We start from the raw sequence: 27,837 nt of genomic DNA on the forward strand, positions 1-27,837 counted from the left end.
GTTGCTGGTACTTTGTAATATCCGTCAGGGTGCCGGGATGCTGCATCGGATGTTGCCTTAATAGCGCTCCAGGTACTCCAACTCTCTTCCACTCTCCCACTCTCTTTTTCTCTCTCTCTCTCTCTCTGCACGGCCTGGTTGTCCTTTGCCGCATTATGCTGATGCTGATGTGGTTGTTTATCTGATGCTGCCAACGGGCTAGTGGTCCTGACTGCTCGGGGCCAGGCTGCCAAACTAATGACTGTTGCTGCCGTTTCGTTAGCCCGAGCCAGCTAATTAATTGCCGTCGTTGCAGGTGATTAGAACTTAAATGAGTTGCAGCAGCGGCGGTCAGCCCATCAGCAGAGCGCACCAGAAACTAACGCCAAGCGATCCCAAAACGCAACCATAATGTTTACAAAATACGTATAGCTGTCATTTTGTCCAGCTCTCTAGCTGGCTGGCTTGCTGGCTACTCCGCATGTTCCGACTGTGGACAAAATGACATTTAATGTGCATAACTGTGGCTAGTAATCCAATATGTTTGAGTTTTACTCATTTGAGTGTATTACGTTTGGGCAAACATCAGCAAAGCGAACTCTTTAAATAACTCTTACGAGTTTATGGAATATGACAATGATTAGTTGGGCCTCACGTTCACGTTCAGTTATTAATTAAAATTTGTGCCTGGTTCACAATTAAAGACAACTCAAATATTGAAACATTTCAAACTTAAATTCTGCTTTTAATTCATACTTTTGATTACTTCAATCTTTGGCAAAATAAATAATTCAATTGATAAATTTGTACACCTAAATTCTGTTGTTGATTTGTATTTACATTCGCTTGCAAGTTATCAAAATGGGCAGCTCGACTAAAGATCTTATGGTATAAGACAATTTGTTTTCTCATAAAACTTATAATATTGAAAAGAATTGTTGCTTTCGATAATATAAAATGTAGCAAGCTGTTTAATTGTAATGCAGTATTCTATGCACATTGTTACAAATTGAATACATTTTGTGTCATGTGGTTATCGATTTGTTGGCAGTGCTTTGCCTATGAGTTCACAAGGTTAATATTAATAAAATGAACAGCCATATATATTTAATAATAATTATTATAACTTACTCTTTGTCGTCAAATTCTGGTATTTGCGTGTCAAGTTTTATATTTGCAGCTGCAGACCTACAGAAATTTGTCTTGTTTGTAAATGTTTTTAAATATTTTATGTTCCATGGCGCTTACTTAAATTATTGTTTAATATACTTTTTAATATTCATAAGTATTTCATCCAAGGCAATTAAGGAACGTTAATAAACCATAATCAATAAGTAAAGATTAGCTTAGCAATGCACTCCTTAAAATCGTGTTGGTTAGCTTTCCAATATTGTGTATGTTATGGGGAAAGCCTGCTTTGGAGAATCTTTAAATTCCAAATATGTATATAGATGAAGCGATAACTTCAAGTTCAGTCAATCAATTCGTACATTTGACTTGTTTGCGCAAACACCTTAACACAAGCAGTTTCATGAATAAAACCATTGATTCAGCCTCAAGCAAGCTCACTTTACAGAGCTGCCAAACTGCCAAACGTTTGCACAACATTTATCACCTTTAATGCAGCGAACGGCAAAGCCAAGCCGTTTTGGGCGTTTGGGGCCTGTTGTGGGCCCCCAAAGGGGCCGCAGGCAAAGCAAAGGCCATAACAAGTGCCGTTTACAGTGGCAATAATAAAAACAACAACACGAACAGGAGTCAGTGCCACAACAATGCAATGAAATGCAATTTCACAGTAGGCTAAACTGCAGAAGCGCACCCGGCTAGGACGGGACTGGAAGAAGGGTCCCATCCGCCGGACATTAGTTCCGTGTTTTATGGCATTGGCGCTCAAAGGGCGCATGGCGTGAAATTTAATTATGATTTATTGTTCTGAAAGCCTTGGCTGTGGGTTGTCTGCATATGTGTGAATGGGCGTGGCAATGCCTCAGTCTTACAACTTTAACGAGCCAAAAGTGCTCAATACTTAATGCATAATTTATTGACAGTTTTCTTCTTCGGCTGTCAAAACTTTAGAAAACTTAACCATTAATGGGCTAATCGCCTGGGCTTGCGTCTTTTAAGCTATTAACTTTTAAGTGCTTCCATAAATCTTTTTAGCTCTTTAAACGAAAACAAGCTACAGCCGGAAATACATTTTGATTGCGATGTGGGGGCCTAGCTACTTATAGACATGTCGGCATGAAAATATAAATAAATAAAATTTAAGATTCTGTCTTAATTACTAATGTCGCTATAACTTGTGCTCTATTTGTCATTGCAGTCATCCAGGAGGATCCCGAGTTCACGGACGTCATCGATAATATAACAGTACCAGCAGGACGCAATGTCAAATTGGCCTGCTCTGTTAAGAATTTGGGCTCGTACAAGGTAAGAGCAAATACAATTGTTGATTAATTAGACGTAGTTAATTAAATGCAAGTTAAGGACCTCGTGCGGGGCCCAAATGCAAATACCCTGATATATGTATATTTGTGGCATGGGGCTTTATAAAAGCTGTATGTAAATATACTTTTGTGCATAGAAAATACCCTGATAAAGCTGACATGCATATAGCTTAAGCAGAAACGCCAAGTCATATATAAAATCTATTTGTTAATAACAAAATGCATGACATGAAATCAAGTTTTTATCAGATCAAGTCGACTTTAACAAACTTGAAGTGATGTGTTTAACAGATGGAAACAAAGCCCAGCAGCAAACTAATACGCCGCTGTCTAAGATCAACATGTCCAGGGGCCATGCAGCAACTATAACAAAAACAACACCAAACCGAGTCAAGGTCCAGAAAAGCAGCAGCAGCAGCAGCAGCAACAGGCGCCCCCCGGCGACTGGACACGAAGGGCAACGCATTGAACTTGTTGACTTGCTCAGCTCCGCTCTACACTTGAGTTTGGCATGAGTTGTAGTCATAGTTGTTGGTCTTTGTGTTTGTTGTTCTTGTTTTTGTTAGTATGTAACAATGTGCGCTCATGTTTGTCCTTTGCTCATCGCTTGACAGCGCACGGCCAAACAATCTGGCAGCCAGCAGCCAAAAGCTGAGCAACCCGTTCTGGCAACTGTGCGTAGCTGTCTCTTTAATTAAGTAATTTGTGCACAAATTCCACCCGGATGGTGGGCACAAAAATCAAACTGTCGCAAATGCCTTTGGCCATGCCGAGCACGTTAAGCAGGTGGGTAGATAATGCAAAATCCACTTGACAAACCTCTCTGCTCAATATGCATTGAGTGCTGCATACTTTTGGGCTGCAATTGCTATGCATAGCACTTGCTTTGTGTCGCCACACATAGCTTTCTATGCCTTTGTGTGCGTTTGCGTTTGTATGTGTGGGCTTTGAGTGCCCGGCAATTTAAATTTGCATTCAATTGAATTTCCATAATGTGCGTCGGCCGAAACGTGCATAAATTCCATTTGACACGAGATATTCGCTTCATCTTTTATCAGCGAGCGCATGTTATGTGCTCGTAATAATTTTTATGGCCCTTAAGTTTGGCATGCAATTGCCCCTACAACCCCAACCTACAATGCGCAGGACCCCAAGCGACCAATGCCATCGTCGCCGCAGGTATGCTCAAAAGTTAACCAGCAACAACAACTACAACAACGGCAGCCAGAACAACCCGTAGCTGCAATAAAACGTGACTTTGCATGCAAAATAGTTGCGTAGCCGCTAGCAGGCAGGTTACATTGGAATTGATTTTGCCATCCTTGCCCTGGGTACAAAAACTTTCATACTAAGTTGGGGAACCATGTATTTTGGATGATTTCTGCTTGGGATCTTATATTATATTCCATTCCTCGATCGTTTAAATAACTAGCTTTTTAATAGTACTTTTTAAGTTATCTTCGCTCTTTTGCTAATTAATGAAAACCCTGTTCATAAATTTAATAGATAAAAAAAATGGGAGCATTGAAGAAGTACTTTGTTAATTCACATAATTATTTAACAACTCATCAGAAGTTTTAAAACTAAAATCTTAAAAACAAATTATGCACTTTTTTGTATAGGAAAAGTAAGCCAAGGCCTTGATATTGTTTTTATTTTATTTTCTTTCTACGATTTTGGAGCATTTTTCTTTAGATTTATTCATTGTTAATCTTTGATTAAGTCTTGATTTAGACTTTATGAAGTTTCTCGGTAAGAGTATTCGAGCTTCGATATGCGAATAGCTTATTTCGTTTCTTAATTCTTTTTAACTGCTGCTGCCTTTCTTGGCGTACAAATATTTGAGCTGCGTGTAAATTAACTCGCGTAGTTCTTCGACGCTGCTTTAACACGTTTCCGCTTAAATTGTTAATATTTCGAGCGTTGCCCTGCCATTGCCATTTGCCATTTGCCAGAGCTGAAACTGTCGACTCTTATGCTGTCATGTTCTTGTTTGTATTTCAATTTTCAACGCCTACACAAACAGCCATCCACAGCACCAACAAGCCCAACATGAGCATAAGTTTAGTTTGTTGTTGTTTCTGCTGCTGCCATCGGTGTGCGCCGGAGCCAACCATAAACATTTTCTGCCATAATAAAGTGTGTTTATTTTTGCTATGGCTGAAAGTTTTCGTTTTTATTTTTTATTTTTAGTTTTTGTTAAAAAATTTTATGGCTCCATTTGTGTAGTTTCTGGCCAAGTATGAGCTACAACGGGCACAGATATTACGCAAATTGCAAATTGGCCATTTTCTGTCTCGTCTATCGACTGGCATCAGCATATGCCTCAGCTCTGACAGTATTCATGCGAACGAAGATAAATATGCAGAGATTTAAAATGCACTAAATGGAAAACTAATACGGCCAGACTAGACAATATCTATAGCTATTAAATTTAAATTTAAAGTTGAGTTGAATATACATATATACTTCAATTTATATTTATTTGAATAAGATTATGGTATATTTAATATTCATTTCTGAGGCAAAGGAACTATGTACGCGTGCATAGAAATATTTACTTTATCGATAGCTTGATTATTTTAAATTAACTTTCTCGACGTTTTAAATTAGTTTTGGCTTATTGGTTTGCAAAATACCTTGACATGTGCTTCACAAAACAATTCTATAAAAGCCTTAACACGGGCGCACACTCTTCAGTTCAGCATTTTGTTGTCTTAAGTAAAGTTATAATGAACGGGAAGCGGATCCTCATTTTATTGTTATTGGCCATAGTTGTCGAAGGAAAACTAGCGAATAAAAAAAATCTACCAGATGCATTAGCTAAATCATCAGCTCCACCTACAGGTGCAAAAGATACTCCAGCAGCTGCACCTAATGGAACAAATGTTCCACCTAATACTCTAAGAACGGCGGAAGTAAAACAACTCATATCATGTGTGGCAAATTACATTAAAGTCTTATTTGCAGGATGTTCTAAAAGAAATGGATAAAAAATTAAATGATAAAATGAACAAGCTAATCGCCTCCAAAGAAGGACACTTCGAGAACAATACGGAGTATGAGGACAGTTTGGATGCACTAAGTCAAGCTAGTAAATTGCCGCAAGAATCATATGCAGCGAAGCAACTAGCTTATGATACATTTAAATCTTATAACAACCGCCGATTAGAACTGGAGGAAAAAATTAACAAACGTCTAGAAGAGCTCAATAACGACTCTAGTTCACAAAGCAATGAATGCAAACAGTTTTATTCAAAGCAAAAAATCGCGCTCACCTCTGCTCTTAAGAAGACAAACAATAAGAAGGAAGACATATTGCTAGAAAATAACGTGGCATGCCCATCTAATCCTGTCAAAGATGATGGATGTGATGATGGTGACGATGACGATGATGATGATGATGATGATGATTATGAGGACTATGATTATATGATTTAAACAAAAGTAAAATAACATTCTTAGATCGCGATCAGCTAGGTCCCAAAAAAAAATTATTTCTAAACTGACATTTTACAATTTTACAATTTGGATAACATAGAGTTAATGAATTTCTGATGTATAAAAATTCTGCGGATTTGCCTGCCCTATGTAAAGTCTACGAATTTTAAATTACATCAATTTTTAACTTCAATCCTTCAAATATTTAAAATCATTCCAAAGACAGCCTGTTTTATTTATTTTCACATTTGTCTTTCTGTATGCCACATTTCAGTGAATTTATATCAATCAGAAAATTTTCTTCATTATAAAATTTTAACTTTTACTTAAACAAAGCTGTTTCCCATACAAAAACCAATTTTATTTAAATGTCAATCTTACCGACAGATGAATAGTTCACGTAATTGAATGTAGAAAATATTCATTGCGCTTCATAAAATAAATAGATTTGTGTTATTACGAAAGCTAACTAAAACTGAGCGTAGCGTGCAAATTATCTCTTTTTTTTAGCTAACTTGCACAAACGTGCACAGTAATAATTATATTATCGAAAGCCTGAGTACTTAAAAAGTTTTTAATTAGCTTTAGCTTTATGCTTGGACAACACCTCGACAAGTTCGATTCTATAAAAAGCCATTACTTTGGTGCACAATTTTCAGTTGAGACGTTTGTAGTTTAAAGTACAATTATTATGAACGTGAACGGTATCATTATTTTATTGGTATTGGCCACGTTTGTGGAAGGCGCCAGTGTTCCAGAAGACAATGAGTCTTCCTCTACTACCGAAAACGACAACAGTTCTTCTTCTACAAAAGACACCAGTTCTTCTTCTACAAAAGAACCCAGTTCTTCTTCTACTCCTTTAACTTCTCCAGAAGACACTAGTTCTTCTTCTGCTTCTCCAAAAGACACAAGTTCTTCTTCTACTCCTTCTTCTACATCTCCAAAAGTCACTAGTCCTTCTTCTACTTCTTCAAAACACACCATTTCTTCTTCTACTTCTCCAAAATACGCTACTCCGTCTTCTACTGCTCCAACTCCTTTTTCTTCTACTTCGACATCTACTTCTTCTACTTTGTCAACTTCTACTTCTGTTCGGACTCCCACTTCTAAGTCTACTACACCTAAAGGCGAAACTAAAACAACAGAGGTTTGAAAAATAACTGCTGTGATACGTGCACCATTTAACATTAAAGTCTTATTCGCAGGACCCTCTCACAGAATTGGACACGCACATAAATGAATTAATACAAAAGCTTATCGATTCCAAGGAAGGATATTACGATAAAAATAGAGAATATGAGGATGAATTGTCATATTTAATTCATGCCAAAGGACTGAAAAAGGAATATTTTACCTACAAATATGACATTTATAAAACATTCAAATTCTATAACAAACGACGGTTAGAGCTAGAGGAAAAAATTGAAGAGCGCATTGAAGAGATCAATACTGAACTTACAGTCGGAGTGGAAAATGAATGCTTTACGTTTTATTTAAGGCAAAAAAGGACACTCGAGCTCGCTCTTGTCAAGTCAAACTATCAGAAGGAAGATGCATTGCGACAAAATGACACGAATTGCCCAAACTACATATATGAATATGATGAATACAATGAATATGATGACTTTTATGACTACGATGATTTTGATTACTATCATTATTTTGATAACTATGCTTATTAACCCTTACCAGAAATATTATTCAATATAAATATTACGATTTGTACCTCTGAGCATCTGATCTTTCTTCTTCGCCGTTTCCATGACACATCTATTGAAAAGTGTTTTTTATAAACTCATTAAAACTCATGTAACACTCTGTTCTTTAGAATGTAAGTTTTTTTTTAGATTTTGAAGTCAGCGTCATGAAACTTGGAATCTTTTCGCTTGTATACACGTGTTAGATAAAGTGTTAGAATGATATGGCTACGTCTATTGGAGGCGTGGTTAATAGCAAAGTTTGTTATGTAAGAAACTGCACTAGACTTGGGTAATTTTACAATTAAGTGAAGATATGGATTCACTATATTTAACGCTGCTTACAACGTTGACATTCTAATTAACTTTTATCTTTTTACATTTGCAAAGCAGCTAGCACTAACTGTCAAGCTATATGTGTAGACCGTAACAGAATTCAATACAACAATTTAGGAGTTCCCTTATTTAAACAATCATTTTCTAATTGCTCAATATCATTGAATTTAAATCAAAATATTAAGCTTTTTGTGATATTTTGTCGTGAACATTTATCGAATATTTTGAAAGACTTTTCCTCTAGTTAAACGCTTTTCGCTGCAAAGGTTAAACATGAGCTTCTACCGACTTTTGCTGTCGTCGAGCTCTGCTTACTTGGCTAACGAGCAATTTGTACTCATAATTGTAGGCCCCGTGAGTCCATCGACACAAGTTAAATTGGGCATTGCCCAGGCGGAGCAGCAGACGCCTCCACAAGATGAGCTCAAGTGTCCGCTGCAGCAGAGATGTCAGCTAGCTCCTGTGCTGGGCTCTTACTAATCCTTGGATAGGGCGCTGCAGCTGTAAATGGGCTTAAATATGCGTAAAATTTTAATAGCAGATGGAAAGCCTATTAAAAAGTCACAGCCACACACATTGCGAAGTCAACTTTGCCTTGACTTTCGCTGACATTTTCCAACCGAAAATTATTAAGCCAAATGTCACACACTCAAACCACAGCAACGCATTCACTGGCCAAAATTCAGCACAGCTTTGCGGCCGAGCAGGGGCCGGGTGAGTTTGAAGCAGAGGGTGCCCATTTTGTTTGGCTTTTCAACTTTTTCGCTGGCGTTACATGAGCCTAATTAATTTCATTCAAATGACCTCAAAAACTACTAAAATACGAAATGCAAATGCAGCGAATTTTCACAACATTTTGCGGGCAACACTTTAAAATGTCGGACACGGTGAGTGTGTGTGTGTGTAAATTTTTAGTTTTTGACTTTAAGCGTTTCAGCAAGTTGGACGCTAATGCAGTTTTATTGATTTTACATGGCGCTGGTCCCGGCTGCCACTTTGAGCTCTTTACCCTCGACTCGCGACTGATAAACGTGGCTTCATTAATATTTGACTTTGTTGTTGGCGCAGGGACATGGCCGTGGGTAGCGCTGGCTGCGAACTACTTAAGCAAACTACAGCTGCTTGATTTTTATTCAACTAGAGCTGCCAAAGCGTCAGCCAAGGAACCAATGTAAATAAACGGCAAATAGTGCGCCAAGACCCGAGTGCGGGGGCGAGGGCGAGGGCGAGTGGCATTGTTCCTTGCCTCGTCTGGCTTGTCGCACGTTTTCATTGCAGACATTGAAAAATTAACCGATATCTGTCTATGTTGCCTGACACTATGCTGTAAGCAGCAGCTCGCAGCAGATACCCTTGGAGCAGCTCCACCTCACAATCTCACATATAAAAACGCGCCGCAACAGAGGTGCCCCCAAAGAGGACACTAAAAGGCAGCATAGCGAACGCAGATAATGGTTAGAAACTAATGAAAGTTTCTATCATTTTAACATGGACTGCAAGCTATCAAGTAAAGTGCCGCAGGAATGTCGAGTGGGCCCCTTGTGCGTAGTAACCAAGGCTTATCAATCATAACAGATGAAGGATCGATTGTGACCAAATAAATAATTAGTATATTTTTAAGTAGTTTCCCGAATACCCATGTTCATCTTTTATCTGTAAACAAGAAGTATATATCAGTATATATCATTTTATCAGAAGATAAGATCCCCTTGCAACGCCTCTGCTATGCGAAGGTTCAACTAACTCCATCTACTCACTATTTTGATCATTGGCTGTCTCTTTATTCACTTCTTATTGATGTTGTTGTTGAGTTGCCGCAGTCGCTTTGGTGGCAGGATGTGTGCGTGTGTGTGTTTAAATTTATCATTGAAATGGCATCAAGACAGCGTTGTATGTTTTTTACATTTAGCACGTCTTACCAATGTTCTGCACGCTTCAATTTGCATAAATTGTTGTTGTTTTATGTGAAACTATTGCATAAGCAGTAGCAAAGGAGCTGGCGATGGCGCTGGCGTCCAGGATGCGCATCCTGATGACGCACGAAGGCTACAAAGTTTGCGACAACAGCTGCTGTCATGTGTGACGCGAACTTTGGCAATTTGACCAACGGACCACCCGGGCAACATCGGCTCTCGTTAATCCTTCATAAAAATTGATGATGATGGCAGCGAAGTTTGCCAATAAAGAAGGCTGACATATTTGTCAGCTGCTTATAAATGAACATTTGATACTTTGGCCAGATAAAGGGCTCCAAGTATGCTAATTATGTTTTTTATAACCTGACCTTGTTTCTGATTCTGTTTCTGTTTCTGTTGCAGGTGGCGTGGATGCACTTTGAGCAGTCGGCCATTTTGACGGTGCATAATCATGTGATAACGCGCAATCCGAGGATTAGCGTAACGCACGATAAGCACGACAAGCATCGCACCTGGTTTCTGCACATTAACAATGTGCAGGAGGAGGACATGGGACGGTATATGTGCCAAATCAACACGGTGACAGCCAAAACCCAATATGGCTTTGTCAAAGTTGTCGGTAAGTGAATAACTATGTGTGTGCGTGCGTTTGGCTGTGTGTGTGTGTGTGCGTGTGTGAGTGTGAACTTTGTCAGCATAGCTGACATTGAAATATTTGTTCTGGCGTGCGTCTCTCGTATCATGAACAACTCATCGCAACTTGGACACGTGTCCCTTGCATATTTCATTTCATTTGCCAGGCAAACTGTTGCCAGGTATTAGTAGAGCCAATCCCCCGGCACCGGACAAAGCTGTTTAGGCCTAGTTTTAGTCAGTAAGGCAAACAAACATACAATTAAATTCCCCACAAAACACTTTATTAAGGCAAACAAACATTGGACTCGCTCAAAACTGCCTGCTTGCCAGCTTGCCTGGCTGCCTGCCCATAAAACTATGCTTTAAAAAATTGTATTTCAACTCACACCTCGCACACCCGCACCCATTTGACATTTTAGCATGAACAATGGCATTTGAGTGTGCGTCTGTGCCTCTCCTCGGTCTATCCCAATGGTGCTGACCATAGGCGGTCGGACCACAGCATGAGCCTGGCTCGCCGGAAAATGTACGGCAGTGCAAATGTCGTCGCTTCTACTGGCATTTTTGTCAGCGATATGTGGCATGCATCGGCATCCCGAAGATTTCATACAGCAGATATATAGTAGATAAATATTGTCTCATATCAGCATGAAACTGAATTCCTATGTGAGTTACTAAACGATGGTCAATATTCGTCGATTGCAGATATTGAAAATCAATCAACTTAGTGAAGTTTAACTTTAGTTAAAGTCTGGCCAGGTATTTGGATTTTAATTTATAAACGAGAAGGAAGGGCTATCTTCGGCACGCCGAAGATTTAATACCCTTGCAGACCCAACCTTTTCATAATGCTCATAGTGCTTTGCCCGGATCTAAGAAACACAGGGAAAATAGTTAATGACAGTTAATTAACCGAGTATGGTTAAGATGTCTTGAAAAACAAACAAATTTTCGATATAACAAATTAATTTCGACCGATCGTTCCTATGGCAGCTATATGATATAGTTGTCCGATCTTAATAGGATTTTGCATATATATGAGGAGCATGGTACAACTAATAAATGCCCAGTTTGATCAAGATATCTTTATAAACAAAAATGTTTTTCATACAAGATCCTACTTTTCGACCGATCGTTCCTATGGCAGCTATATAATATAGTGGTCCGATCCAACTGGTTTTGACATATGAACTGCGTGTAACAGAAATAGGGACTTCTGCAAAGTTTCATAAAGATAGCTTTAAAACTGAGAGACTAGTTCGCATAGAAACAGACAGACGGACATGGCTATATCAACTCGGCTGTTGATACTGATCAAGAATATATATACTTTATGGGGTCGGAGATGTCTCCTTCTATGCGTAACACATTTCACGACAAAATTATAATACCCTCTGCAAGGTTATAAAAAGGGGACACAGTTGATACGTGCATATGTCATAATTAAAACTCTCATATTTTTCGTTTTATAACTTTTCTCTAATTTTCAAAAAAATATATGAAAATAGTTTCCTGTAGAGGTCTGTAAAAATTCGTCGAAAATTCTTAAAGTTAAGTCTCTATTGTTTGTTTTAAGCCCGAGACACAGAATATGATTCGGTATCTGTGGGTAACAGCAGTTGGCAAAGTGTGTTCTAGCAATTTGCATGACCCGCCCCCACCTGTCTCTTGTTCCATATGTAATACCCATAGATTCCATTACATAGTGCACATTTAAGTGCATATGTGTGTATGCCTAAGCGTTTCATGTTTACGTAGCGTTGCAGTATGCCTGACTCTACAAATTTTTTGTTTTGTTTTGCATCTTTTTTTGGTGTTCAGCCTTTTTTTGTTTTGTTTGTGCTATGCTCTCTGATAGCACTTTCAAAAAGCCGTTAAGCACGCTTCAGTGTTGTAAAATGCTCAAATAACACGCCTCACACGCACCACACGCGTGTTCTGGCAATTTGACGTGGCGTGACCAAAACGGCGGCAGCCGCTTCACGAAATTTTCTGCAATCTCGTGACTATTTTTTTTCCCTGTGAAAATATCCTCCTTTTTTTTTTGTCACAAACATACAGACAATGGTTACACTTATCTCACATATATGCACATACACACACACACACACGCTGATGTGGCAAAAGTCCTGAAAAAGGAAAATTTACCAGTAAAAAAATAGAAGTGCGACAACTTTGGTCGCTGGTCAGCAGGCAAAAAACACAAAATCGCAAAAAATATAAACGGAAAAAAATAAAAGAAAAATTTAAATATGCCACAGGCATTTTTTAGCCGCTCTCACAGTACAATGGGGTATATCAACTGTGCTTTAAAGCTGGCAACAGACTGAGCAATGAAAATATGCAGCAATATCTTAGATATAACATTATTAATTGTTAGCTAACTGTGGAATAGAAGGAACATAAATAATATTTAACATAACTATTTTCAGATTGGGTCCACTCCTATTATTCGGTCGTAATAGCCCTTCTTGTTTTTTTAACTATTCGCTGGGCTGTGTTTTTTTTTTGTCTTTTTTTTTATGCCAGCCTAAACTAAAATCCTGCTACGTGCAGCATATGTGTCCTTGTCGGTATGTCCTCGCGCATTTGCATGTGTGCGAGGCAGTCTCTGTCTGCCTCCGCCTCCGCCTCTGCCCCTGTGGTCCTGGCTCGTGTTGCCATGTCCATGCTCTAACTGTTGCATGGCGCAGTTTTGCAGTTTTGCAGCCTTCTCCGCTTGGCTGCCATTTGTTTGCGCACATATTTTTCAAGTTTTGCCACAAAAACTGATTTATGTGACTGCCGCAAAACGTCTGTTGCCCACATCCACCCAACTCTCGGCCGGCCGCCCCATTTTTGTCCAGTGCGCTTCATGTTTGTCCACCGGATGATGTTGATTTGTCAACTTGAAAAGCGGATCTCGTGCGAAATTCTTGCATTCCGCACGACATTGAAAACTTGCTTGCATTTTTATTAGATTTATTGGTTAACTTTGCGAATACCGGAAGTACCAAAACAGCTCGTACCAATTGCCAGCCGTTCTTTAATAGTCAGCCAAAATATCTCAACCGTTGGCCATGTTAACTGTAAATTGCCAAATAGCCTAACATTTGTTGGAGTCACTCATTTTCTTTATAAATTTAATCGCAATTCTTAAGAAGCTGACATTTATTTCGCTGTTCGCACATGACAATTCGCATGACAAATATTGTTGTTTATAATTACAACCAATTTTAAAATCAAATACGAAAATACGCTCTTTTTCGTTACACAAGAGGTCAAAAATAAGTTTGGACACTTAACCTGCCCGGCAAATACCCTATAAAAAAACATCTATGTACTACGATGTGCTAGTCTCCAGCTTCATGATGATGGTTGCATGTAGAAGTTGTTAGTTTGTCGAAAATGTTTAAATAAAATGATAAAGTACAACTTCTCTTGCTTTAATATCATGCCAAATCAAAGAATCGTGGTTTTATTTTCCGTAGGGTTGAAGCAGTGTGTTTTCGCAATTAATTCTACTCTACTTTAAATAGCTTTCTCGTCAGCATAAGAGGGTATATAGAAAGATGCGACTGTAAACATAAATTTGAAATTGTCAAATGCAGCAACCCCAAATCAAATGAAATGCATTTAATTAACATACCAAATCCAATTAAAATCAACAAAATTAAATGACGCACAATGTTTACACACAAAAAAAAGAACCCCCCGCCTATTTTAGGAGAGGGGAAATCACATGGCAACCATGTCCCACCCCCCTTACTCCCCTAGCTAGGCACTCAATTTAACAATTTAAGTGGTAAAAAAAAAAAAAAGATAATTACATTGTGCAATAAATGTAATGAAATTAAAACGTTGCATTTGCCGTCTAAATAAAGCGAGACAAAAAGCATTCGGAATAATGTTGGACAAACGAGTAAATAAATAAATAAATTTCGAAGCTCGCAACATTTGTGAATTTAATTTGCTGAGCCAAACAGAAAGCGCCAAATTCGAAACGAGGCGAATGAGCAGAAATAAAATGAACACGAGCCCAAAGCACGAAATTATAAAATGGCGGGACGGTAAAAACAAACATTAAACGCGTTTGAATTTATGAGCCACGCACACAAAATGCATTTAAATGCGGCGGCTCCAACTGGCAACAGCCGTTGTGCTGCATGCCCCTGCGGCGCCCCGGGATGCGGCATCTGCACAATTGGGCGGGTCGAGGGGGAAATCCCCAGCTCAAAAGTCGACCAAATGACCGCACAAAATGCAAAACAACAATGCAACAACATGCAACAAGGCAAACAACAAGAACAACAACCAACAACCAACATACAACAATAATAACGAGCTCTGCACAATGTTGACTCTGTTGGCGCATAATTTTTAATTTCTACTCACATAATGAGGCAATTTATTAAATTCAATTACAAAGTTGACACTCGCCGGCAAAGGGGCGAGCAGTTAATGGCAAGAGCATTGCCATGAGGATAAACTTAACTCACACACACGTGCTTGTAAATTACTTTCTTCTAACGTTAAAGCTTAGTCCAGAAAATTCAGCGAACCCGAAAGCTCGTTCAAAATACGCTGCTAAATATTTGACAATAAATAAATCAGAATAAATTGTGTTATTGATCATTTTCCGTTTTTATAAATATATAACAGAATATATATATTTTTTTGTTGATAAGCCTTAAACACAGATTTGAGCAATATCTGTCCATTGGCCTGCCCAGCTTTATAAACGCATCGAATGCTGTTTACCATGGCTTAAATACTCGGGTAAATATAGTCACAGAAAAGATGTGCAATTCAAATAAAATTTATAACGCTCAATTTTATGATCAATTGACATTTTTCACCTGGTCTGATAAACTATGATTAAGCTTAACTTGCCTAGCGTTGGGTGTGTGTGTGTGTGCGAATTAAGGATATTAAGACTAATTGCCGCTCGTTAAATAGTTAGCCGGTTAGATGGTCACGTTGTTATCAGCGCGCCGAAAATATTTGGGCATGGAGACGGCAATTAAATATTTCTGGCACAATATGTCGACCCGATGCATACACTTCGTGAAGCGTAAGCTTGAGTTATAAATTGAATAAACGCAATGGTGAGTTTATCAGGCACATATCCTGACAGCCTCAAAAGCAAACTTTGGGTAATTAAATTTCCAGCTTGTATGTGAAAAGTTTACCCTGAAAAACAATATACGACCACGAAACGAAAAACCACTGGCACGTCTGTGTCTAAAACTTTGCTAGTTTTTTTCTTGTCGCCAGCTGCTAAATATCAATAAAGAAACTAATATGTCAAATGGTCGGGGGAAAAAACGACAAAACATAGGGCAGCCAACAGCTGCCCGAGGAGCCGGAGCCATTCGGTGCGCTTATAGTCAGCTCGGCGATTAGCACATCAAGCGTTTATTAATAGCACAGCAAACGGTTCGAACAAAGTTTTCCCGTCTCTCGCTTTTGGCTCATAAACGTCCTCGCATTATGAGACTGGGGAAATGAAGGAGCCGAGCCAGAGACAAAAGTTTACAGCGCATAGAAAAAGTTCAAGTAATTGCAACTTTTAATTACAGTTTGGTTTTATGCGCCATGTCCCCAACGGGGAATCGACCAAAAGGTAAAGATTTAACCAAACCGTGCGCTCTTAAACGAGCCTTGGGCCAAAATTTAATAATTATATACTAAAATGGAAATGTAAATGGAATGGGAAAATGTAATCGGTATTTGACTAAACCGGCAAAAACTAATTCGAAAACAATTCAAATTTTTATTAAAAAAATACTTAATAATAGAAAATTGTATTTGTTAACACAATGCACAAGGGAACTTTTCATACAATATAAATTCGGCATAAATACAAAATACCAACTGTGATTGAACTATGAATTTGCTGTCGACATAATTATGTTTTCCAATCTGTATTTAACCATCAATCGATTGCCGAATTGATAAAGTAACGCGTTTATGTATTTATTGAAATTTTCATGGCATAATGTTCGCATTATTGATTTGCTTGGGGTCAGGCCACGACGAGTTGGTAGATGAGGCGTCAACGTCAGACGACAACTAAACGCGTCGGGCACGTGACTTACAGGACTTGTCCAGGCTTTAGCCCAAATGAAAAAATTGCATGCGATATCTTTTGATTACAGGCGCCGCTCTGAATATGAAATGAGACAAACTGCAGCGGCTGTCAGCGACTGCGACAGTTCAGGTCCATATGTCCAGCTAGTCGTCCGTATGTCTGTCTGACTGTCCGCATACGCCGGTCCGCTTGTCTGGCGCTGGGTCCAACCAAATCCTTAGCTTCTAGCTTTGTGCGCTTTGATTTGCATAGATTTTTCATTACAGATTTTCAGCTTGAAGGGCAAAGGCAAAGAAACACCAAAAAAAAAGGGTTTGACAGAGCCGCTCAGCCAGCAATTGAAATCCAGAGCGCCACGGTGTCCCCCAAGGCTGATGACAATTTGATGAAGGTTCTGGCATCGATTTTTAAATTAACAGACTCGCCCTAAAAGTTAGCCAGGCCAAAGTCTTGTCGCAAAGCTAATTAGGCTTAAACTAAAATATCTCTTGGGACAAAGTTGAATCAGCGCGTCAAAGTCAACAACGCGTGAAATGCTTTTTTCTACACTGTCCGAAATGCAACCAAACTTTGTCGCATTGTTTGCTATGATTCTTGAATTCAATTGTCGCTCAACTTAGCTCCTCATAAGAGCCTAGAAATATCTTAAGAGAGCACGTCAATCAAAGACAATGAGAAGTTATTAATTGGTATATTTTAACGCCCAATTTATTTTAGTAGTATAAATGAAGTTCGGTTAACTAAGAGCTAAAGGCTATTCTACTATGTTGTTCATAAAGTCTTCAAAAAAAAGAGAAGTGAAAGGAGTGCTATTTTTGTTATTCTACAAGTGTATATATGATTCGTTGATTTCATGCTATGTTTGACTTTCTTGGCTTTATTTCCACTTTCTTGGCAACGCTGTTTGCCAAAATGCAAAAGTTTTTGCATTTAAATCAAGTGGCGTTCGCTTTGAGTTTATGTTTAGCTGGCAGGAATAATAATAATACCCATTTCCTTACCCCCACCCACCATGCTATTTGCAGTGCCGCCAAACATTGACGATGCGCTGACCTCCAGTGATGTTATTGTGCGCGAGGGCGACAATGTCACCCTGCGCTGCAAGGCGAAAGGCAGCCCAGAGCCATCCATCAAATGGAAACGAGATGACAACCATAAAATAGTCATCAACAAGACGCTCGAAGGTAAGTCCAACTGCCACGAGATCACGAATCGCATCAAATCATGGACTCCATTGCATGCTCTTGGCTGTGGTTGCAGTGAATGACCTGGAGACAGACTCCTTGGAACTGGAGCGCATCTCTCGCCTCCACATGGGTGCTTATCTCTGCATTGCCTCAAATGGTGTGCCGCCCAGCGTCTCGAAGCGCATCAAAGTCAGCGTCGACTGTAAGTTTTTTGAATGAATCAATCGACTATTTGCATATGCCCTAATTCTGGGAAATGTCATTTCGCAGTTTCGCCCATGGTCTGGATACCACATCAGCTGGTGGGCATTCCCATGGGCTTCAATGTTACGTTGGAGTGCTTCATCGAGGCCAATCCCACATCGCTCAATTATTGGACGCGCGAGAATGAACAAATGATCACCGAGTCGTCCAAGTACAAGTAAGTTCTTAAATATTTATAAGTTTGCGAATAAGTTTGTTCGCACTTTACCCAGATGCTAAGGTTGTTTCATTTTTTTGCTGCATATACAAAATAAGTATTGAAAACAAAAATCACCAAAATATAATTGATCAAGTTAAAGAGAAGATCAGTCTGAGAGAGAGAGTATAATATACTGAAATATTTGAATATGTGTGTTTCAGCGTTTATTATTTTCGAATATTCCTGCTCAGAGCGCTCTTAATTGTTTTGTTTACTTTAAAGAGCGCGTATATTATTTTATACTATGAAAAGTGCGAATTAATCAGATAAGAACAAAATCACAAAAAAAAAAAAAAAACACAATTCCAAAGAATTGCGATTTGTACAAAAAACAAATAATTAGTTACCCTATCAATACAACTTTTAGCCTATTCAAGGGCTTTCATAGATTTTACTTGATAGCCCTTTCTCAGAAAAAACCCCATTTGCTGTAACTGCGCGAAATAATACGGATGAAGAGAATATTTTTTTTAGCATATACTTAGTATGTGCCGATTATACGGCATCTCCTAGCTTAAATCTGCCGTACAGCGCAGCGGCGAGAACAGTTCAACAAAGACGATGTCGACAGCAACATCGAGTTGTCGCATTTGTGAGTTGCTATTTATTTTGCTGTGGCTATCAGCAAGTGGCCAGGCAGGTTATCCTCGCGCGTCTAACCCCAATACAGAGCTGGTGAATCAGATACTCGGCTATGTGGACGAGAGTGTTGCAGCGTGCAATGATTATTATAAATACGCGTGTGGCAAGTGGAGCGAAAAGCATGAGAATGCTAGCTTTTTGGAGATTACCGGTCTTATTGATCAAAAGGTAAACGAGAACCTCATCGTGCTCATGGATGAGCTGCAGCAGCGTCCGCTGGAGCCAGACAGTGTGGAGGACAAGGTCTTGACCTTCTATCAGACCTGTCGCCAGGCATCGGCATCAACACGCTCGAGTAGGCGTTATCTTGAGCTAGTTCCGCCAAATGAGCAAATACCTTGGCCGCAGTTGAACCGCCGATCCGATCACTGGGGCAGCATAAAGTTTCACTGGATGGAAACATTGGCACGTCTGCGACGCTATGGCCTGACCAATGTCATCTTCAAGCTGGAAGTGATGCCGGATCTGAAGAACAGCAGCAAGTACGCCGTAAGCATTGACAGGCCCTACTTTGAGCTTAAGGATCAACGGATTAGAGGCACTCTGCTGACCATGCTGACACTACGCATGTTGGGCATCAACAGTAAAAAGGCGTGGACTTTAGCGCGGAAAGTCAAGCTGTTTGAGTCAGCTGTACGTGAACTGGTCGAAATGGAGTATGAGGAGAAATCGGAGCTCTACGAAGAGCTGAGCCTGCAACAGCTGGAACTGCTGACTGGCGGTCAATGGCGAAAGTATTTGGAGATTGTTCTCGGCCGCAACGTGCCCGCTGACTATGTCCTACAAGTAGAAAATTCGGCTCGTTTAAACGCGCTCGTGCATTTGGTCGATGGCTGGAATCGTGAGGTGGTAGCCAGTTATATAATGTTGCGCTTCGTCTCATATGTGCACAAGGAGACCATGGATAGTGACGAGCCCATCGAATGCGTTCAGGATGTGCGCCGCAACATGGAGCTGGCCACAAACCTGCTCTACGAGCAGCGCTTTATTGGCTCGGACAAGCTGCGACAGCACAAGGCCGACGTACTGGATCTCTTTGAGCTGCTGCGCAAACAGTTCCTCAAGAAGCTGGATGCCAACAATCTGCGGCTGTCGGCAAGCGAGCTGGAAATGCTGAGAGCAAAGATGCTCAACATGAGCATCAACGTGGGGAATATGCCCAACACTGCGGATCGTGCCAGCTTTGTGAAGCGATTCTATGCTGATTTGCACCTGGCCGAGGATCGTAACTATGCTCTGAATCATCTGCGCCTATTGGAGTTTCGTACGCGTCGCTGGTTTGAGCAGCTGGATGGGGCACTTAATGCTAGCAATTTCTTCTTTATATCCGATGTGCAGACAGGCATGAGCTCGACACCATACTATTTGCTGCGGCAGAACATTATTATTGTGCCCTATGGCATACTCCAGGAGCCAATTTTCTACCACGACGCACATGATGTATTCAAAGTTAGCCTGCTGGGCTTCATGTTGAGTCACGAGCTAATGCACGGCTTTGTCTCTGGTGGCTTAATTTTCGATTTCCGAGGTAACTACAATGAACGCGGCACACGAATAATACTGGAAAGTGAGTATTCATCGGGCATTAGCTGCCTCAACCGCAATGAAACCGATTATCTGGATGAACGCGAGGCGGATATTGCGGGCATACGCCTGGCATATGATGTTTACTTTGATCCTGGCTCCAAATTCAATCTGACACAGCCCAGTTTCACGAATCTCTCGCTGAAGCAGCTGTTCTTTCTAAATTTGGCGCAGTTCTTCTGCGGCAATGCGGCACCAAATGACTTTGAGGAACACGACGCGGATGAGTTGCGCTTAAAGCAAATGCTGATCAATTTCTCTGCCTTTGCTGAGGCACACGGTTGCCGCGAAGATCGTGACAACATGCACCCGGCACAAAAGTGTCGACTGTGGTAATTGTCAGCCATTAATCCAACACTTAAAAACCTCAAGAAGATTTCATTATTATTATTATTTAATTATTTCAATCTTCTTCATATTTTAAATTAGACTTTCTCTACTGCAAGTACATTTAATATATCTCTATTTGATTTAATATATCTCTATTTGAATGCACACTTGATGAAAATGTTGATGAAATAGCAGCGTAATGACATCAGGAATTTGTTAAATGAGCTGCTTAAATTATATCTTGTTCGCTTTGGTATTTCACTTTTTTCTTTAACCTCATCCTAATTGGGCCAAGTGTTAGACTTTACCATACTCTGCACTTTTCTGTGGCTTGCATTTTGGTGCGTCTTTCGCAGCCGAATTCCCGGGAAAATTCCTCAAAGTTGGCCAACGTTTGTAGCACCCGCAGCTCATCCACAGCGTGCTCCAGATGTTGCGCATGCAAACTGAGACTTTGCAGCTTGCCGCAAAAGAACTGCGCAAAGCTGATGAAGAAGCGTTGGCGCTGGCTGAACTGCGGCAATAGGGGATCACGCGGCTCTCTGCGATCTATCAGCATGTCGGCGCCAAAAAAAGTCTCATAGACCAGACGCAGCGCCTCGTAGTCGGCGAGCTTCTCGTTGAGCGATCTTGAGCCGGTGGCCAGCTGCTGCTGCATGCAGTTGAGGCCCTGGACAAAGCCTGGATTGGCCGATATCTCCTCGCTGGGGCCCATGATGTTACCCACGCTGTCGTAGTCAATGCCGGAGCTATCAAAACCATGGATTAACTCGTGAGCGAGCGTAAAACCCAGCACCGCATTCTGCTGCAGCTCGCTCATATTGCGATGCCAAACGGGCAGTTGCAGCAGGCCATAGGGCACCAATACCAGATTCCTGGGCTTCACATAGAACGGTGAGGAGCTGCTGCTTAGCCAGTGCTCCGTGAGGTAGCTCACATTGTTGGCATCCGACTGGGCGCTGCCCAGTAGCAGCTCATGATTCTGCTCAACGCGCAGACGCAGTAATGCCAACTGATTGCCATAGAAGCTATGCGCATTCAGCTCCACAGGCTCGTAGTATTCCTCAACAAAGCTGGAGTCATTCAGTTGAACGAAGCCCAGCTGCAAACGCATTGCCTGCAACTTGTCGCGCAACACCTGGACAATGGGCTGCTGAAGTTGCAGACGATTCTCGCTGAGCAGCTGCCCGAAGCGCAGCTTCAGCCGGCTGAATATGTCACTGACCAGCGGCTCCGAGCTGGAATCGTGGAATCGCTGTCCAATCAGTAAACTGGCAGCCAGCGGCATGGCGCGCCTTAAGCTGGCCATGCACTCGACACGCGAAATCTCTGCGGGTCCCTGCTGCTTGAGAAATGCGAGCAGCTTTAGCATAATGTAGTTGCAAATGGTTTCCGGCTTTTGGTGCTGCAGCAACTCGTCCAAGGCACGCATGTACGGCAGATTTTGTATGATGAGCGTGGAGAGCAGATCCAATTCGTAGCCGGCTGCGGTTGCACGCAACTGTTGCATGTAGGCCAGCCATTGCAGCTGCGGCATATACTCCGCCAAATAGCCCAGTTGCATTTCCTTGGCTCCCTCGTCGTCCTCCAGCTCCTGCAACCGATGCAGTTGCCGCTCAAAGGCATCCACCTGACGGGCCAGCTCATTGGCCACGCGCTTCGTCTGGCCAATGTCCAGAAGCAGCTCTATCATGGCGCCCTCGCCCATGGGCATTGTCTCCGTCAAGCTGGGCTTGTCCAGATAAATGCTGTAGCTGCCGGCGTCATCCCAGCGCGGCAGCACCTGCTCCTTAAGCAGCACTCCATTGAGACCGAACAAACGCAGTCGTCCAATTGTCGCCAGCCAGTTGAACTTTTCCGGCTGCCAGCTGCGACTAAGCAGCGGCCAGCTTGTGCCATTGCCAGGCTGCAGCAACTGCAGATACTTTTTCAGATTATACGGCTTCAGGCGCTTGCAGGCGCGATAATAATTACGCATTTTCTCGTGCACGGCCAGCGGCTGCTCCTCGCCACTAGTTTCATTGGCGACACCACGTCTCAGCAACAGTTCGAGCTGACGGTTCAATGCATAATCCAGCACGGCCAAAGTGTCGCTCGGCTGTAGCTGCTCGTGCTGCTCCCTATGCGCTTTTTGTTGATAGTGTTGTTGTCGTTCTTGCTGTTGTTGTTGTTGCGCTTTGTGCTGTGTGTGCTGTGTGTGCTCCTCCTGCTGCAGCTGCCAATTGCCGCAGGCATACTGATAGAAATTCTCACACGGACGCGCCTTGGTGTCCATATAGCTTTGCAGTTGATTAGCGAGCAGCTCCTGTATACTCGCCGCCGGCCGCGTCTGACGGCAGCTGGTGGGCGTGGTGCGCCAAGCCAGCGAGCACAGCAGCCAGGCAATCAGGCTGAGCTTCAGCATGTTGATGCGATCAACTATAACTGGCTAGGGCTTAGATCCACCAGCTGGTTGGCAGCCTAGCCGGCGGCAAGCAACGCTCACTGCCTGTCAGTCTTCATCGCAGTGCGGCACACTGGTACAATATCGGGAAAAACCAAAATAATAACAAATAGTTCCATGATTTAAATCGCTTATTTCCCATTCATAAAAAATTTAAATCCTTGTAAAATAGTTCAGTGGCTCGAATTGACGATATAAATTTCAGAATAAATCAAATTTACCAATTTTTTTTTTTAAGCATTTAAAGCAGTTAAGTTTAATTTAATTTTCTAATGAATATTTATTTATTTAATTTCCCATCTTTAAATATATAAAATTTTGATTAAATCAATTATATTAAAATATGTTCGCTCGTATTTTTTTAATATGCATTGCGAAGACAATTGTTAGGTTTTAGTTTTAGTATAATAATTTAAAATATAAATTTTCTAAATAAGCATATATATTACAAATATTTTTGTGAAAGATTATCAATTTGTACTTTCGTGACACCCTGTTTTGTTATTGCTTTTTAACCACTGTGCGCATTGTTCCGACCACGCTTATCAGTTTCACCTTGGCCTTGATTCCTCTGATTGGCGCTCATTGAAGCTGCGCCAGTCGCCACTGACCTATGTACAACGGTGCACGACGCAATTGCTGTCATTGAACTTGGACAAATTATGCCGATTATTCAACTGCTTTGCGCTTACTACATTCTATTAAAATTATTATGAATTATTATGAATTTTGTTGTGCTTGTTTGCCTCATTGCAGAACCGAAACGATTCCGGGCAATCCGTCGTACAAGGCGACAATGCGGCTGACGATTACCAATGTGCAGGGCAGCGATTATGGCAACTACAAATGTGTCGCCAAAAATCCTCGTGGCGACATGGACGGCAACATAAAGCTCTACAGTAAGTATCCGCAATGTGTTATTTATACTTTTTAATATTGGCCCATAATACGCAGACCGAAGTGCGGCACAGCACAGACATAAAGTGCGATAAATAACAAGTGTTGGCCCCAAATGTGTGCGCACTTATTTTTTGGACACGGCGAATTTCAAAACTACACCATTTGTGGCTTTAATTATGGCGGCCAAATGTGTGTACTTGATTGGATGGCGCCTGACAGGCGTGTGTATAAATGTGCGCTAGATGGAATTCCAGCCAGATAATGCGGTCGTTAGTTTTAGATATATGTTATATGTGTGCATGGTAAAACAGCTAGATTATGCAAAAAGCATTTAATTATTGCTAAAGAATTTAATTCAATAGCGACTCGAAAGTATTAGTTAGAAAGAAACGAATCTTTAATAACTAACTCAACATAAAATCGAGTTATTAAATGGTATCTATGGGAAACAAATAAAGGTGTTGAGTTTAAAGCATACAAACATTTGTTGACTACAAAAGTATCTACAATCTTAGATATATGAAAGTATCTACGAGACAATAGATTCTGTTAGAGGTATACTCCTTAAATAACTTACGCACTTCATAGATACTTTCGATAGACATAACCATAAATGACTAAATCAACTAAGCTTTGTGAACTGTTCAATACATTTGGCTAACGTTTGTGTGCCCTTTTGTAGGGAAATACATTTAAATGTACCCTTGCGGCACAATTGTTGAACTGGACAAATGGCTTTGTTTTAAAGTCTTGTTGCCTCGATTGTAAATAATTGTTAATCGATTTGACAGTTTTGTCAAGGAATGTGAAAATAACATATATAGACAGCTAACACGGCGTATACGCGACATTTATTTTATGATTTTATTGTTACGTTGGACATGAGCCCAATAAAATGCCAATAATCTGTCAATTTGCTAAATCAGTCCCAGTTGGTGGGCCATTAAAGCAGCCGGCTGCAAAATATATATCGGGTGTATCAGAAAGTACGTAACTCGCAATTCCGGTCACAAAAGTTCATAAAACAATATAAAATATCCGTTCGTTTCGTTCGTTCGCGCGACAATAAAAAGAGGGCGCCGGCAAAAGGCCATGGCCAATAGCGGCCAGAAATTGTCAATGTGAAAATGCGACAAGTTAATTTATTTTTGGGCGCGCAGGCGATAAAAGCGCAGCCAGCTTCGAGTCTGACGCGCCGCCAGCAGCAACAACAATGCCAGCAAATGACGGGAGGGGGGGGCTGTTGGTGGCAACGATCAACCAATTAAAGGTAACAAAGAACAGCCACAGCGGCTGATAATAAGAGGGCGGCAATAATGGCAACACACAATACAATGAGAACAATGAACCTGTGACAATGTTATTAAGTGGTCAGCATGGCTATGAAAGTTTGTAGCATCCTTTGGCATTGCTCCCGACAAGGAGTCAAGGCGTGGCAAGGGCACCCTCATAAATTTACTCAACAAATTGCCGTCAATAATGATATGGCACCAAAGAACATTCCCTGAACGAAAGAAAGAAATTGAAAAAGAAAAAGAAACCCGAGCCAATAGCGGCTATTTACGACTGCTGAAAAGCTGAAGGGACTACGAGTCGAGCATAGAATTGGATAAATGAATGTTTGAAGCAAGTTTGAAGTACTAAAGAAGGGAGAAATTCTTTTTAATAAACTACGACCATATAATACAGTATTAAACTGTGTACTATTCAGATAAACTCTTTATATTATTTTGCTATTTATATGAATACAGGAGCGTTAAGGCAATTTAACAGATCTAGTGTATATATCTTATACGATTCTGATAAATATTTAATTATTTAAATCCTTAAAGAAACAATGCATAAGATAAACTATCTACTTAACACTCTTTATATTTAGTTTATATTTCTTTTCATAAATACCTAGTAAATTAAGATTATTTTTATTACAAATGCATACTTAGCTGTAGGCTCTAATAACGTCACTGACAAAATTAGCTGTAAAAGCACTTAATTTTTATAATTTTATAAATTGAAGACACTCGTTTTTATCGACCATTTAATAAATAAATAAATAACTGGATTGGGATCTTAGACAAAAGTTACATACAATTTATTTTATATATATTATTTCTCACACACCTGATACTTTCTAAACGGTTTTCATATGCTTGCAAAACTGTTTTCTGATCTGATACCTGACACTAATTTCACACTTTTGTTACTTCCTTACAGTGTCCAGTCCGCCAACCACACAACCACCGCCCACAACAACCACGCTGCCGACAACAACAACAACAACGATTAACTTTCCCTATGATGGAAACACGCCCTTCAATGGCTTCGGTGGGGATGTGCCGACGAATTCGGTGATTGTGATTGATAAATGTGAGTAGCAAAAGCTTTTGGCTGTCAGTTTTATTACATTGCAGCTGGATTTTATATTCTGTGCTCTGATCTAAACTTACAGTGGGCATTAAGTACCAGTCGAATTTAAATGAGATCGGCAAATCCGAACAGAAGCTAATGGGTAGCAATCAGGAAGGCTATGACTGGTCAAAGGGCAAGGCCAGTGCTGGGCTAAGCGCGCGCTCTCTTTGTTGTTGGCTGCTGACGCTTCTCTCGCTGCTGGCAATGCAATCGCATCATTAAAAACTAAAGCAAACTGTATTTTAAAGTGCCATTAAAAAAATCGAAAAATGAAAATATTCAAGAAAAACCAAAAGAACAAAACACAGCTATGCAAAAGTAACAATATGCAGCACACATTGCAACAACAACAAAAACAAAAAATACGTAATTCAGCAATTAGCCAAGTGCAATGCGGTTCAAATTTCTGTCTAGCCACAGCCTAGCCCATTCCCAAATCGAAATAGCCCCAAAACACAAACAGTTTGAGGCAGTAAATGAATCAATTGAACGAGATTAGGGCAAACCCGATAGGCACATGCTCTTTACCCTTACATTCGATTGCCTATTATATCAGATAATTAAATATCTCTTTGCAACAAATTCATGTAATGTATGTATGTGTGTATGTATTTCTCAGATTTAGTTTCATATGGTTCGGTTTCATTAGTCGTAACTACTTCACTTTTGCTGTTCCAGCTTAAATTATTATCGTGTAATACTTTCTATAATTATTCCTCAATTTTTACTATCAACAACTATTTCGACTTTACTCGAAAACTTTTTAATAGAAGCGCCTTGTGTTGCCAACCAAATGATAAAATAAACTAAAACATAAATCAATCCATATGAACAAAATTAAAAAAAATAACAAAAATAATAAACACGTTTGAATTGTTGACATATTGTTAAAAAAAAAGAAAGAAAGAAACAAACCACACACACACACATGAAAATTACTGCGAAAATAAAAAATGTAAATAATTAGACATACATAAACAATTGTAAATGATGTACTCGTTATAAGCATTGCATGAACTGCGCTTTAATTTGTATGGAGTAAGAAAGCATTCGGTTTGTCAAGCCCTACAGATAACCATACTCTTAACCATAAACCCCCAAAGAGCGGCCCGAGGAGCAGCCCGGCCAATGGAATGGCATTAATCAAAACGATGGAAAATCTAAGTTGACTTGTAGGCAGCGCAATGAAATTAATAATTGATCAAGTCATTTCCAAGCAAAGTAAACATATTTATATATATCCTTAACTATGCTCACATATTCAAATGACAGCCTAATTAAGAACTAAACTATATATATACATTCATAAATATATCATAGGCTTTAGTTTGTGTTTTAAATCGATAAGAGT

General features: G+C 40.3%; 4 protein-coding genes across 4 annotated transcripts in view; 3 read left to right on the forward strand and 1 right to left on the reverse strand.

The window, feature by feature from the left end:
* DIP-epsilon (Dpr-interacting protein epsilon) overlaps positions 1 to 27,764 on the forward strand; it is a 58,656-nt gene extending 30,892 nt beyond the window's left edge. The window contains exons 2-9 of the mRNA XM_064697547.1: positions 2,303 to 2,409; positions 10,222 to 10,438; positions 17,554 to 17,712; positions 17,789 to 17,917; positions 17,986 to 18,136; positions 23,934 to 24,076; positions 26,292 to 26,444; positions 26,527 to 27,764. Coding sequence (XP_064553617.1) covers positions 2,303 to 2,409; positions 10,222 to 10,438; positions 17,554 to 17,712; positions 17,789 to 17,917; positions 17,986 to 18,136; positions 23,934 to 24,076; positions 26,292 to 26,444; positions 26,527 to 26,708 — 1,241 coding nt within the window. The 3' untranslated portion in view covers positions 26,709 to 27,764. The remainder of the gene's footprint in view (positions 1 to 2,302; positions 2,410 to 10,221; positions 10,439 to 17,553; positions 17,713 to 17,788; positions 17,918 to 17,985; positions 18,137 to 23,933; positions 24,077 to 26,291; positions 26,445 to 26,526) is intronic.
* Positions 6,325 to 7,602, forward strand: LOC135439058 (uncharacterized). The gene is made up of 2 exons (XM_064697676.1): positions 6,325 to 7,017; positions 7,076 to 7,602. The coding sequence occupies exons 1-2, from the start codon at positions 6,559 to 6,561 to the stop codon at positions 7,550 to 7,552; spliced, it is 936 nt and encodes a 311-aa protein (XP_064553746.1). The 5' UTR covers positions 6,325 to 6,558; the 3' UTR covers positions 7,553 to 7,602.
* Positions 18,700 to 20,846, forward strand: Nepl6 (Neprilysin-like 6). The gene has a single exon (XM_064697874.1). It carries the CDS (start codon positions 18,740 to 18,742, stop codon positions 20,738 to 20,740), a length of 2,001 nt encoding a protein of 666 aa, XP_064553944.1. The 5' UTR covers positions 18,700 to 18,739; the 3' UTR covers positions 20,741 to 20,846.
* On the reverse strand, positions 20,939 to 23,163 carry Nepl5 (Neprilysin-like 5). Its single transcript, XM_064698016.1, has one exon. The coding sequence runs from the start codon at positions 23,136 to 23,138 to the stop codon at positions 21,039 to 21,041; it is 2,100 nt and encodes a 699-aa protein (XP_064554086.1). The 5' UTR covers positions 23,139 to 23,163; the 3' UTR covers positions 20,939 to 21,038.
* Positions 27,765 to 27,837: the final 73 nt, after the last annotated feature.

Source organism: Drosophila montana, unplaced genomic scaffold, assembly GCF_035044405.1.
Source record: "Drosophila montana isolate Dmon_TW-CO22-7 unplaced genomic scaffold, ASM3504440v1 contig_402_1, whole genome shotgun sequence".
Classification (NCBI taxonomy): Eukaryota; Metazoa; Arthropoda; class Insecta; order Diptera; family Drosophilidae; genus Drosophila; species Drosophila montana.

Coding starts and splice junctions, on each gene's coding strand:
- Nepl6 (XM_064697874.1), top strand. CDS start 18,740: ATGTCGACAGCAACATCGAGTTGTCGCATTTGTGAGTTGCTATTTATT.
- LOC135439058 (XM_064697676.1), top strand. CDS start 6,559: ATGAACGTGAACGGTATCATTATTTTATTGGTATTGGCCACGTTTGTG. Junction 7,018..7,075: donor GCGAAACTAAAACAACAGAG/GTTTGAAAAATA, acceptor TCTTATTCGCAG/GACCCTCTCACAGAATTGGA.
- Nepl5 (XM_064698016.1), bottom strand. CDS start 23,138: ATGCTGAAGCTCAGCCTGATTGCCTGGCTGCTGTGCTCGCTGGCTTGG.